General features: G+C 49.1%; 1 protein-coding gene across 1 annotated transcript; it reads right to left on the bottom strand.

Moving 5' to 3' along the window:
- Positions 1 to 678: 678 nt before the first annotated feature.
- TBR1 (T-box brain transcription factor 1) lies at positions 679 to 9,115 on the bottom strand. Its single transcript, XM_030325992.1, has 6 exons — positions 7,977 to 9,115; positions 7,233 to 7,387; positions 6,743 to 6,864; positions 6,021 to 6,179; positions 4,804 to 4,865; positions 679 to 1,548 (listed from the first exon to the last, which is right to left on the bottom strand). Exons 1-6 carry the CDS (start codon positions 8,666 to 8,668, stop codon positions 690 to 692), a joined length of 2,049 nt encoding a protein of 682 aa, XP_030181852.1. The 5' UTR covers positions 8,669 to 9,115; the 3' UTR covers positions 679 to 689.
- Positions 9,116 to 13,610: the final 4,495 nt, after the last annotated feature.

Below are 13,610 nucleotides of genomic sequence, written 5' to 3'. Positions count from 1 at the left end.
AAGTGGAGGGGGGTGGAGAAAATGGCAAAGAAAGGAAAAGAAACGAATGAAAAGGTTAAGCGTGAACTGGTTTTGTGCCTTGACGATGAAAATAAAAACTAGCCATTCGTTACAGTAAATTAACACTATATACAGTCATTTTCACAGGCTTTGTTCCACTAAAATTATTAACATCCCTACCATCCATCCATCCATCCACTCGGGGATAAGAAAGGACGCGCTGGGTGGGTCCGGGTTCTAGAGTCAACATCCTACGGTTAATGGGGAGGCCGAGACTTGGAGGGTCGGAATCGCTGCTGCCTGACAGGACTGCCCAGGTCTCCTAAAGGTGAAGAGTTTCATTACAAGAAAGAGAAGGAGAGGGTGAGAAAAAGACGAGAGGGAGGAGGCTTGTTAGGAGTGTAACTTCACAGAAGAAGAGTTAGGAGGAAAACCAAAAGGTTTACAGCAAAGTTGAAGGTCGGTGTGCTAACTGCAGAAACTGCTGTGCAAAAAAAGGTTAAAATCGCACTCGGAGACCTGTACTTATTCGTCGCAGACGGTATTCGAGGGCCAAGTGAAATGAGGGGGTGCGCGAGGTGGGGCGTGGGGAGGAGGAGCTGGGGAGAGCTGCGAGGGGCTGGCTGGGGGTGGGAGGCGGGAGGGGGCCGGGCCGCGGCGGGGCGCGGGGCCGGGCGGGCAGGGCCGGCCTAGCTGTGCGAGTAGAAGCCGTAGTAGCCGCCTATGTCCTTGGCGCAGTTCTTCTCGCAGTCCCGCTGGGCCAGCACCTCGCTCTTGAGCGGCGACGAGCTCTCGGACACCGGCGTGTCGGCGGGTGAGATCCGCCTCCGCTTGGCCTGCTCGTAAATCCCCGAGTCGCTCGAGTCGATGGACTTGATGGAGGAGGGCGTCTCGATCCAGCTGGAGTCGGACAGGTCCTTGGGCTTGGCGTCCTCGGCGGCGCCGGGCGGCAGCGGCGAGCGCTCGGCGGCCAGGCCCTCGGCCTCCTCGCCCAAATAGGGGTTGGCGCCCGCCATGCGGGCGGCGGCCGCGGCGCTGTTGGGCCAGCAGGGCAGCACCGAGCCCGACTTGGCGCCGCAGTACTGCGGGGGGCTGCGCGCGCCCCAGCCGGACGGGTCGGCGTAGTAGCCGAGCGGACGGCCGGTGCAGCCCGCCGCCTGCAGCGGCAGCGCTTTCACGCCCGCGGCCGCGTACGAGAGCAGCGTGGCCGCGTTGCCCGCGAAGTCCGTGGCTGTGTCGTAGGCCGAAGCGGCGAAGTCCAGCCGGTTGTTGGCCGGTGTCACAAACCAGCGCTGCGGCGACGGCGCGCCCGGGTCCTCGGCCTGCTGCGGCGACAGCAGCCCGTTGGTGTGCGGCACACTGCGGTCCGTGCCCGGCCCGGGGCCCGCGCCCGCACCGGGGTGGAAGCGGGCCTTGGCGTAGTTGCTCACGAACTGGTCCTGCAGGAAAGAACCGGCCATAGCGTAGCGGGCCCCGGGCACAATCTGCGAGCGCGGGGAGTCGTTGGGCGAGGGGGTCAGGCGGTCCATGTCGCAGCCAGTGTAGATCCTGCGAGGGAAGGAGAGAGAGAGAGAACCGAGGGGTGGCCGAGAGGTCCCCTCGGGAGGCAGAAGGGAAGGTCACCTCCACTTGTGGCCCACCCCCACACTGTCCATCTGTAACTTGCCGTCCAGGATGGAGAGAGACGAAAGGTCACAGACCTGCGTCCTCCCCAAAACAAAATAAATCGTGAAATTGTAGAGGGATCAATGTACTTATACAGGAACCTAAGCAAAATGCAGACCAAGAGGAAGTCTTCCCTCTCCCTCGCTCTCTCTCACCGACTGCACGGGGGATCAGAGAGCAAAGCACAGCAGGGGATACTCATCCCACTTCTCCAATGTATTTATAAACATGAGGGCAGATTCGCCCAGGGACTACGGTGTTACTTGCCCTGTGGGCCTTTCCTGTGTAGTGAGAGTTTCTGCGCAAAATTTCTAAACAAGATATCCATTTCTTCACTCTTTTAAGAACACTTTCTTCCATTTGACACACACTCGGGCTGTCCAGGTAGTAATCATGGAAGCCTGGCCTTCACCAGTCTTCTGAGACTTGAAGACTTGCTGCTGGAAGCCTCTACTGTACTTGCTGTCCATTGTTTCCCCCAGGTGATCCTTTACCCCCCACCTCTACCAATACTAACAAGAATTACTACTTAGAGACAAAGTCATCAATCAATACAATTCTTTTACAGAGAAAAGGTGCACTTTTTTTTTTTTTAAGTAAGCTCTACACCCAAGGTAGGTCTTGAACTCAGGACCCTGAGATCAAGAGTCGCATGCTCTACTACTGACTGAGCCAGCCAGGAGCTCCAAGAAAACGTGTTTTTTACTCTGATCTCTCCCTAGCTTTTGACCTTTATTGGTAAAAAACAAACAAACAAACAAACAAACAACAAAAAAAAAAAAACCCACAACAACAAAAAACACCAAAAAACACCTAAGGGGCAAACTCTTAACAGTGGTTACCGACCTCCTCTAAGCAATCTCCCACTAATAATAGCTAACCATTACACAACTTGACTATGTGCCAGGCACCATTATCTAGGACTGTACAGATAGTAATTTAGTTGACCATCAAAACAATCCTCCCAGTTAGGTAGCATTATTATCCCACTTTACAGATGAGAAAACTGAGGCAAAGGGAAGTTAAATAATTGCCCACAGACAGAAATTGTGTTCCTGGGAATCACCTTAGGTAAAATAATGAAAGATTCACTGTAGGCCCTGGGCCTAGAAAATCCCATTAGAATTGAGGGAGAACCAGAGATTGGATCAAGATTGGTAGAAGTGTTTTCTCCTACACATAGACACATGTCTCCCTTTCTATTTAGCTCACACATAAACGTTTTAATCTTTGATCAACACGCTGTTTTGAGAGAGAGCCTCAGTTTTGTCAGACCTTAATCCCTTGGGGAGGAGATTCCCTGGTGAGTGGCCAAGCAATCCTCTAGTCCCCCCTGAACCCTCATTGCTCTCCCTGTTTCTCCAAAAGTGAGCCATGCCCAAAAATTCAACATAAAAGGGGAAAGGGTGGGTGTCATAAGCCATTCTGCTCTCCCCTACCCCCTAAAAACCTGTCCGTTTGTATAGATGAAGACGTTTTTATGAAAAATACACAGTTTAAGAATCAAAAGGAAGTGACTTTTCCAACAGAAGTCAGCCAGAGGAGGGCAGATGAGGGTAATGTTGCTGCTGCTCAAGTCCATTCTGCTCACTCTACAAAATTTCCCTCCTGAAATTTAATCCCAGGTTCAAATAAGAGAAGCAGAGGGAGGCAGGAAGGGAACGTAACCAGCAAGGTGCAAATATCTTCTGTTTACCACCACAATATTTTAAGAAGAAAAAAGCAGCCTGCAAAAGATACAGTTTAGATGCCCATCCAGGTCCCAACCCACATGGGATTACCGAACTGATTTGTGCAAAATAAAATGCTTTGGAACAGATGTTCACAACAGAATTAAAAGCTCAAAATCCACAAGACCCCCCAGTACAGAGACCAATATCTCTGGTCTCCTGGGCCACACACTTTCCACAGTGCCGGGTCCACATTTTTAGGTTGTGAGGACTAGAGTAGCTGAGTTTTTATTCTAGGGAATCATCTTGACAAGGCTTGCTTCCTCAGAACTACTTTTGGGGGAGGCACATGACAGATATAGACAGAAATATCAATGACTCTCCTTTCAATTTGTTATAAAAATACCAGGAGGGAAGTTTGCAATCTACCTGGAGATGGAATAGAAGCAGCCACTTGTCTAATTCTCCACAAATTTCATCTATTGCTGGTCAAAGAGAACTTCAAGTTTGTAGCTCTATCCCAGGCACTTAATGCAAGCCATGAAATTCACAATTTATGTACCCCTCTCTTTTGTGGCCAGAAAAAAGTGGGGGATTCCTATAATCCAGATTTAGATTTTGATTATATATATATATATATATTTTTTTTTTTTCTATATAACAGTATTTGAACTCTTGGGCACTGTATCTGAACTCTGAGCAAGAATGCAAGAACAAACCCAGAAAGCACTAAGTTTACATCTACCGTTGCCCCCAGAGAACAGCATTTTGATAGAAAAGAAATGGAGATAGGTAAGGGAAGCCTGGAGAAAAGGGTACCAACACATTTAATTAAAACACGCCTAGATGCAAAGGATAAAAGGAAATATTTTTCTTTTGAAGCTTATAAATAATACACAGCAACAGCACCTGGGTCCTTCCCAAAGCCTTAAATAACTGCAACAGTGGCTCTGCTCATGACCTTGCCTATGGTGGGTGCACATTTTTATTCAGTCCATAGTAAACTTGCACAGGAAAAGCTATTACACAAAACTTGAAAACGGGTAAATAAAAGCCACATATGCCAAGGAGACTGTAACAACTGCCAGAGCCACATGCACTTTCCGGCAGGATCGGGCGGTTTCAGACACAGACAATCTGAGCTGAGCACCTGCAGCGCCACATACAGCTCGTGCACCCGGGAACCAGGGCAGCTCCCCCAGCCAGCCAGCCCCAGAGGCCCGCCACCAACTTTGTAACCCATAAGAAAGACAGAAATAAGTGGAGGAAATCTTTGACCAAAACTACAGAAGTACCAAGCCAGAAGGTCAGCAGAGAGAAGGGGAGCCCATGAAAAGGAAAGGGAAAACCTTAAAGACACCTTGTCTTCACACACGCCAGCTTCCAAAAGCCTTGTACACGACCATCCACCTTTGACCTAAAGCCCAATTCCACAACTACTTGAGAAGGAAGGTGCAAGATTACTTACGTGTCATAATTATCCCGAAATCCTTTTGCAAAGGGGTTGTGATCTATTTTCAATTGTGTAATCTGGATAAGACAAAAAAGAAAAAAGAAAAGATGAATAAGATCTCACCTTCTGTACAGGTGGATTAGGTGTTGCAAATAAATCACCACTTTTTTTTACAAGGGCTTAAGGCCTGCAATTTCATTAAGTAGCCAGGTTTCCCTACCCAAAGATTTTGAGGGAATGAATGGAAAGGAGAAAAGAGAGAGCATCATGAAAGTTATGAGGAACATGTTTAAGTTAATGATGCCTAACACTAAAGCTTTGCTTTCAACTAGCTCTCCTATGTGTTCTAAGTCACTTCAAATGCACATTTTAAAAATGCTCGTTATAAAAAGACAAAAATCTTTGAGGGGCACTTGAATTCATCACCAAACGTTGCCTATTTTAAACATTTCACCACATTTTTAAAAGTTGGTCATTTCTAATTCATAACCCCAAGAACTCCTAGCTGCATCTTAAAAAACCAGCTTTAAATTAAAATAAATGCATATTTTCATTTCTGATACTTTCATTTAAGTTAAAAAAAAAAACCCACCATCACTCCTAGCAGTGAAATCAACAGAAGTAAAATAAGTTTTCGTGAACTTACAAATTCTGAAGTTCAAGTGCTAAAAAAAAACTCATTCCAAGGTTTCCGGGAATTTGATTTATTGTACTTTCCAGATATATGAATGTGTCTGTTCTTTTGCTCCCCCCAAAAGTGATGTTTTTATTTCGGATACTTTAATTTTTTGTTTAAGATAATGCCAAAGCTTGCCAAGAATAAAATGCAGGGGAAAGTCTGTTTGTTTCCTACAGGCAAGAAGGATTCGAAAGGAAAAGCAGGAAGGGGAGGAAGGAAGGAAGGAAGGAAGGAAGGAAGGAAGGAAGGGAGGAGATTTAAACCTGTTCTAGTTTGAGAACTGACTTAAAATTCCCAAGAGAAGAGGCCCTCGAAATCCTGGGCCCCTCAAAGGTGGCCCGTGTGACCCGCGATGGAGACGAACAAGAAGCGTTTTCCCACCGGCAAGGGATTCAGGGAAGGCGCCCGGCAGGCCCCTCGCCCTCCGCCCGAAAGACGCCGCGGAGCCAGCTGTTGCTGCTGTTAGTGCGAGCGGGGCACCGCCGGGGACGCGGGCCGCTGCCGGGGGAAGCGGGAGCCGCCCGCCGCGCGCCCAGCCCCCAGGCCTGCTTACATCGGTGTTCTGGTAGGCGGTGACGGCGATGAACTGAGTCTCGGGGAAAGTGAACGTCTGCACGCGGCCGGGCTGGCTGGTGTCCTCCGTGCCGTCCTCGTTCACTTCCACCACATGCAGGCGGGGCTGGTACTTATGCAAGGACTGTAAAACCACCATCTGTCCGGCGGAGAGAAAAGGGAGCGCGGGGCGGCGCGTTAGCGCGGTCAACGTGCGCGGGGCTGGGGCTGCGGGCCGCGCGGGGTCTGGCTGGAGCCCGCCGCCCCGGCTACCTGACCGCGGGACTCCCCTGGCTGGTGACTGGCTGGCTGGGGCAAGACCAGCCCTCGTTCCTCCCGGAGCCTAGAGCACCGGAGCACGGGAGGAAAACCGAACCCGACTGCCTGATCCTCGGGTCCTCCCGATCCGCCTAGCCCTCCTTATTTAGGAGGAACAAAGATTTTTACAACAAGCAGGTCCTGTGGGGGTTCCTTCTCAAAATCAATGAAGTATTTGGACAGTACTAGGGAAGGCCGGGAACTCGGGAATTGGGCAGAGGGCAAGAGCAACTTTATAGGAGGATAGAAATAGAATTTTTAAAAAGTCTTTTTAATGAAGCAAAGAAACATATGCCCAGTTTCTCATGCTGATGTAAACTAATGGACTGAACGTTAGTGAGGGACATGTGTGGGAGAGAAGGAAAGAGAGAGAGAGAGAGAGAGAGGAGCGCTTGAGCCACTGACCTGCCCATTGTTGTTTGAAGCTCCTTTGTTGTTTGTAAGTTTTAATTTTCCAAAAGAGATTTCTTGGCGCATCCAATGAGCCCCCGTGTTGGGGGAATCCGGATGCATATAGACCCGATTTCCTAGAGAAAGAAATACGTTGTTTACATATGCCCGGGGCACTGCCCAGTCCCAACTCCTCACCACGTAGGACGTGCACACACACACACACACACACACACACACACACACACCTTATACCACAGTGAGGCCCATTAGCTGGGTTTTTTTTAGGCCTCGCTTTCTCCTTATTAACTGGAGATGATTAAAATAGCTTTTGCATAATCCTCCCCCTTCTCGCTGCTCAGTCTGTCCCCCTATCCCCCTCGTTTCCTTTTAGAAGTCATTGGCCGATCGTTTTAAAAGTCTCTCGAGCCAGTCCACAAAGGCTTTAATTAATCATTCTCACCTAAATAAGTGTCAGGAAAATGTGTTAATTGGAAGGACTTGCCTTGCACATTGGTGTCCGCTTTGCCGCAAGGAACCCATTTGCCTCCTTGAAACCTCCAGTGATTGGGATCCGCCAAAATCACATCCACAAAAATATTGTAATGAGCCGTGGGATCGAGACCAGAAATGTTAAAACTTAAAAAAGGAAACATGCGCCTATTTAAATTAAGGGGGGGGGGGGAGAAAACAAGAGAAAAAAAAAACATAAATGTTAAAGATTAAATGCAAGAAGCGCGGCGCCAGATAGCAAAGCAAAACTTGTTCTCCCAGCGTCGATGAGCGAATGTTTGCTGGGTTAGAGAAGGGGCGGTGGGGGAGGAAAAGAAGTGGGGCTGAAGTCGGGGAGACCGGCGGGCGAGCTGGCGTGGGGAGTCGGCAGGTGTCACTGCCCAGGTGGAGAGTGAGGTTGGCGACCCGCAACTCTCTACCTGTCCTCGGTTCCGGCCGTTATTGCGTCCCTCCGATTTCCCAGCCGCAGGCCGGGACTCTCCCTCTCTTTCTCCTTTCTCCCGCCCCTGACTGGCTCTCAGACCACCTCTCTAGCGCGGGAATCCCCTTACCAACCTCACCGCGGCGGTTATACCTTCCACCTTCCCTTTTTCCAAAACCAGCCAACTCCAGGGCGCACCAGAGCGCCTTCCACTCCGCTCCCGACCCCAAATCATCGCTACCGGCGCGGTCACAACCCGGCGCACTTGCCCCCGGGCCGTGCCCGGAACAGCGACTGCCAAGAATGTAGCATTACCTTCCTTGTTTGGTGATGATCATCTCCGTTTGGTGGCGGTGAAATTTCAGCCAGAGGGGCCTGTTGCACAGGTACACCTGAGCTTTGCCGGGTACCAGTCCGGGCTGTGTGGAAGAGAACTGGTAGAAAGGGGCTCCTTGGTAGGAGTGGCTGTACTGCTGTGGGTAGGGGTAGCCGGCCGCGGGGTAGCCCTGCGGTGAGGAGTTGGACAGGAGGCTGTTGTAGGCTCCGTTGGTGATGACCGGGTGGTGGGCCATGTAGCGGCTGGGGCTGCCGATGGAGAAGGCGGGGTGCGCCGGTCCGTGCTGGCCGGGGTACGGGAACATGGCACTGGGAGCAGTGGCCGCAGACTGTGGCTGGCTGGACTGAGAGAGGAGGTAGCGATCTGCAGCAGAGCCATCGAAACTGTGACGAAGCTCAGAGACCCCGTCCAAGACAGGAGAGAGTTTACTTCTCTGGACGTCCCCTGGTGAGTCCTTGGAGTCAGGAAAATTGTCTGTATCTGACTGATTCGTCATCCCCCTGGTAATTTTTTTCAAAGGTGAACTTCTCTCCAGGTTGTCAGTGGTCGAGATAATGGGATGATCGTGCAAGACAAGCTCAGATCCGCCTGAATGTGGGTAGCTGCTGCTCACATTGAGAAATTTCTTGGAGAGCATGATAGAAGGAGAAAGGCAGTGCTCCAGCTGCATAGCTCTAGAACCTGAACACTCGCCCTCCTGTCCCTGGTTTTTAAAGTCCTATTTATCATAAACTAGAAATCCACAGACCCCCTCACTAGACAGAAAGCACTTCAACCAGCAAATGCTTCTCAAAGGTTTGATTTACTTTTTTTTTTCCCTGGGAGAAGAGATTGGCCAATTGACACTATGCAGCAATCAGAAAAGGCTCACTTTTGATCTTGCTGCTTGTGCAGCCGATGAAACGGCTCCTGCCATTGGTTAACTGCTGACAGTAATTTAATTAGATAGACATTAATTAGGATAATCACCTGGCTCCTGGTCGCGACGATCATGGCAAATTGAAGGGGATGATTTTATTGTTGGCTTGGGGGGTGGGGAATGTGTGTTGGCTTTACGTGAGCACTGTTGTGTCACCTTTAAGCTTTGTGACCACTGCTTTAGGAAGATTCAAAGATGTGCAATTTACTAAACATTTTCCTACCTTCCCCCCCCCACCTCCCTCCTTTCAGCTGAGGGGCGGAGGAGGGAATTCGATGATGCTAGGAGACTTTTCGGATCTGAATGAGCCAAATATTCAGTTGAATGTAACGATTTCAAGTGCAAAGTATACAAAGCTCGAGCCGGTGGCCTCTTCTCGCCCTGTAAAAGTTCCAGAGTCTGTCTTTTCCAGTTAATACAGAAGCACATAACACCTGAGCCAGTCCTTTGTGAGAAGGTCCTGCGTGTCCTCGACGAACCGCCCCCCCCTCCCGCACACCTTTTTAACTACATACATAAATAAATAAATCACTGCCGCTGAGAGCCACAGCGATGAAAGTGAGGGGGAGGGGGAGAAGTGGGGGCGAAAAGCAGCCACTCACCCACCCATCCACCCACCTCGGGAAGGTTCGGTTTCTTGCTCGAGCACAGAAACAGTGACAATCTATGATCACCTTTTTAAGTTTTGAAATAATCATAAGCTGTCGGGCTGAAGTGCCTTAATGTATTTGCAGTGATGTTTACGAGGTCTTTACTAAATATTTTATCAGCGAGCTTGGTTGCAGATTATCTGAAGAGCATCTAACTGGGGGCAGGCGCCATGCACGCGCGTCCCACTGCACTTCCTTCTCTCTGAGGTACTGGCTTGGCGACAAGGTTCAAAAGCCTCGCCAGGAACAGAGAGGGCCGAGTCCTCGCGCAAATGGGTTCGCTGGAAGCGCTGATCTGGGGAGACAGAGAGGAAGTGGTGTCAACGCAGTGATCGATGCTGAAAACTGGTTGTGTGTGTGTGTGTGTGTGTGTGTGTGTGTGTGTGTGTGTGTGCAATGTTTATATAATCTGAAGGGGAGAGGGAAAAAAGAAACATGCCAGTAAGTTTAAAATGAGGAAGAACTTACGGAGGAATAGAGAAAATAACCAATTTAAAAGGATGTTGGCACGAATGAATAGCACGAGGCCCAAAGCGACCCTGGGATGTCGGAAGAAATCTCCCAGCACTGGCTCTCCAGAGGAACCCAGCCCTGCGCCCGGACCAGAGGGCCAAGAGCAGCAGCGGCTTTACCCGGCCCAAGTTGCTTCCCGTGGCCCGGCACCCGCCAGCCTGCCCTCCTGAGGCTTTCCACGGGGCGCGGAGCCGCACGGGAAGAAGGAGGAGGCGCGCGGCGGGAGCTGAGCTCGGCCCCGCGGGCTGGCGGACGGGCGGGCGGGCCCCGCGCCGAGCACCGCTAGGGCTGGCAGCCTGAGCGGCCATCCCCGAGCCCGGCGGCCCACCCGGCTCTGGTGCATTGTCTAACGTCCCCGAGCGGCCTGAGCGTAGGCTGCCCAGCTCCCCGGCGGCCCCGAGGGGGAGCCGCCGCCCGGGAGACGCAGGGGAGCGTGGGGAGAGCCGCGCGTGGCGCGGACGCCGGGGGCGCACACTCTTCCAGTGCCGGAGGCACGGCCCCGGCACCTCCGACCCGTGCAGTCGAAGTCTTCGAGAAGCGCGTCAGCCCTCCTCGGGCCTCGGCACTTCCCTGAAGGAGAGCGGCGCTGAGGACACTGGGTGGGTCCCGGGCTTGGGCAGAGAGGGGTTAACCAGACCCGACTTCCGCCTAGGCGGGCGCGATTTTAGAGCGCTGCCTCGGTGGGCCGAGCGGTCAGCGCGGAGCCCAGCCCGAGCCCCCGAGGCGGCTGGGCACCTTGGCTGCAGAGGGCACCAGCTGTGGCCTCCAGCAGGGCGCCGCGAGCAAGGCCCAGGGCGGACGGCCCTGGGCTGGACAAGTTGATGACCAGATGTCCCAGACTCAAGCCGAGACAGCTTTCTGATAGAAAAATACAGCCAGACCCATTTTTTTTTTTTTTTTTCCATTTCGGAAGCAAATCTCAGCTCCTGGCCATGAAGCTTCATAAACAAGCAGGGCCTTGGTGTTGAGGCATCGGGTTGCGGGGGAGGAGACAGTGGCTATGACACTTTTTGACACTTGGTTTTTCTGCCCTTCCCTTTACCTTCCACCACCATTTCTCCCCGAGGTTTTGGCCCAATTTTGGTTACTCTGGTTTTTCTCATTTCTTCGATCATTAACTTCTTTGTCCCTGAGCGCCTCTCTGTCCACTGCTTCCAAGATTACCCCCCTCCTTTTTCAGTGGGGTATAAAGCCTTAAGTATGTAGCAAAAAGGCGAGACTGCACCTGGGCTCCTTTCGAGGCTCATTCCTTTTGGGATCATTCCCGGCACCCTGACTTGGCTTTTTCTTTTTTAAAGAATGGAGAATGATGAAATGTTAAAGTATAGAAGAGGGATAGAAAAGGGATAAATTCCTCAGTTTTTTTAAGGAACTGGAATAGGAGATTAATGTGCATTCTGACTTTATCAGTACTAAATTCAGTGATTCCTCACTACAGGCTATGCCTTGAACTTACATATGTTCAAAAAGGAAAACTCTAGACTTTCTTCAAAATCAGCACACCTGCTCTTGAGCCATACTTGTGTGCAGCAAGTATGTGCAGACTTGAAAGTGCATACGAACCATGCCAGGATTCTTGATTCAGGTCTGTATATATAATGTATATTCTGTATATATAATGAGCTCCCAGAAGACCCAGGGGCTCCTGGTCCAGGAAGATCACTGAATTGTTGAGGCTGGAGCTTCCAATGTCCCCATGTCAGTCTGAGAGGAAAACAGGGACAGCTCAATGCTAGAGGCAAGCAGTTTGGGTTCTTGTGCTGCTTTAACACTGCATAATAGATGGGTAAAGATGCTCACATAAGCGCGCGCGCACACACACACACACACACACACACACACACACACACACACCTTATTGAGCCTGTGATTAAATAAGTCGTTTCAATGCCTAACTGGACCTGAGCCACCAGGCTGCTGCTGAAATAGCTGCACATTCCAGGACAAAAGTGTTCATTGAGACTCAGGGCATCCTCATTTCGATCCATTCCAAATCTCCAAAGAAAATGCAGGGTTTTGCTAGGAGGGATCTGATAAGGTTTTGAAATTGGGAATGTCTCTAACATGAACCAAGTAGGAGAAAGTGGTACTGGCCGTGGGAAGTCCAAGGTGAGGTGATCAAATGAGAGCAAAAGGCAGGCACTGTGTAAACCTTCTCAGGAGACATTTTCAGGAGAGTAAAATGAAAAACAAAAAACTATTTTCAAATGGAATGTTGAGAATAGCCCTTGAATTATTGAGGCCTTCTTCTAGGGGCATACATACTGTATGAAAAAAAAAATCCTGACTAGCTCTAATGAACAGTATCTGCGAAACAAATCATAGATAGAACCCTATTTATGTAAAGGGAAAAACCATGTATCCAAAAAGTCTGCACACAAGATTAAATTAGGCAAAAGGAAAACTTCTGCTAACTTCCACTTATATTTTAATTGTAAATGGTTAGCTGTTGTAATTTCAACAATTAAATTATTAATACATGTTACATGTCCTACATAAAACATACTATATGTAAAAGAAAAAGCCACAGGACAAGCAAATGCTCAGAATACCTCTTATTCCACCAAAAAAGTCTATGAAACACAGTGGGAATTTAAGCCATTTCTACTTTTAGTTTCTGGTAACTGTTCATTAGGCAACCAATAAGAGCCTAGAATTGTTCAAGTAGGACAGTAATGTGGTCTACCACGTCATTCCTACCACTTCTAGTAGAGGTTAAGTCTAAATTCCAAGCCCCCAAGTAAAACCCTCTTTTTAATGAAGCCTCAGAAACAAACATTTTTACCATATTTTCACAAAGGGTGCAGACAAGAATGAAATCTGTCTCCATATGTTTTCCCATGCTCCTTGGTGTACCCAGTATGGTGCTGTGCCATGAGGATTAATGGGGCAGTTATTTATGTAAATTAGGTTAGGAACAGGTTGAGGGGTAAGGTCATCTATAAAACCTGCCATTAGTCAAATTTTTGTCTTTATCAGAAAACTGAGTATTTTTAATTTGGAAAAGATGAGAGAAAGCAGAATTATTTATGTGTTCATATTAAACTCACATTATGGTGACTTTTCTCATTTTGCTTTCAAGATTATATACCTTCTATTGCTGTCTTAGCTAAAAGTCTAATGGGAGTCGCAGCCGGCCACTCCCAGATAATCTCAACGCTGTTGGTAGAATGTACTCTTTAAGAAAATGAAAAAGTCTAAATTAACATTGTCACCTTTTTCTTCTTAAATGTACTCCTCTGGAACCCTGAAAAGTATAATACATTAAGAAACTGAATATACAATATTAATTTGTGACAGATACTTCAAATAAAACATGTCAACATTTTTTTCTGGGTTACTCACTAATGGGGCAGCAACTCCTTAATGGCAATCATTTTACATTTGTCAAGTTTTGTTATCACATTGATGTTTTATGTATTATAAGATCTTAAATTGCAAAGAGAAACATATCTTTGTGTGAGATTTCTAGAGCACTGTCAAATGTTACTCTGTCAATTCCACCCAGTGCCAAAAAACCTCAGGAGACA

Source organism: Lynx canadensis, chromosome C1 (genome assembly GCF_007474595.2).
Source record: "Lynx canadensis isolate LIC74 chromosome C1, mLynCan4.pri.v2, whole genome shotgun sequence".
Taxonomy (NCBI): Eukaryota; Metazoa; Chordata; class Mammalia; order Carnivora; family Felidae; genus Lynx; species Lynx canadensis.
Note: the sequence above shows the minus strand (reverse complement) of the source record. Positions and strands in the feature narration are given on the sequence as shown.

Bases quoted from the DNA above. Each gene is read 5' to 3' on its own strand.
- TBR1 (XM_030325992.1), bottom strand. From the start codon at position 8,668: ATGCAGCTGGAGCACTGCCTTTCTCCTTCTATCATGCTCTCCAAGAAA. The intron at 7,388-7,976 runs GTAATGCTACAT...TAATTTAAATAG, and splicing joins ATCATCACCAAACAAGGAAG to GCGCATGTTTCCTTTTTTAA. The intron at 6,865-7,232 runs GCAAGTCCTTCC...TTCTTTCTCTAG, and splicing joins AGCGGACACCAATGTGCAAG to GAAATCGGGTCTATATGCAT.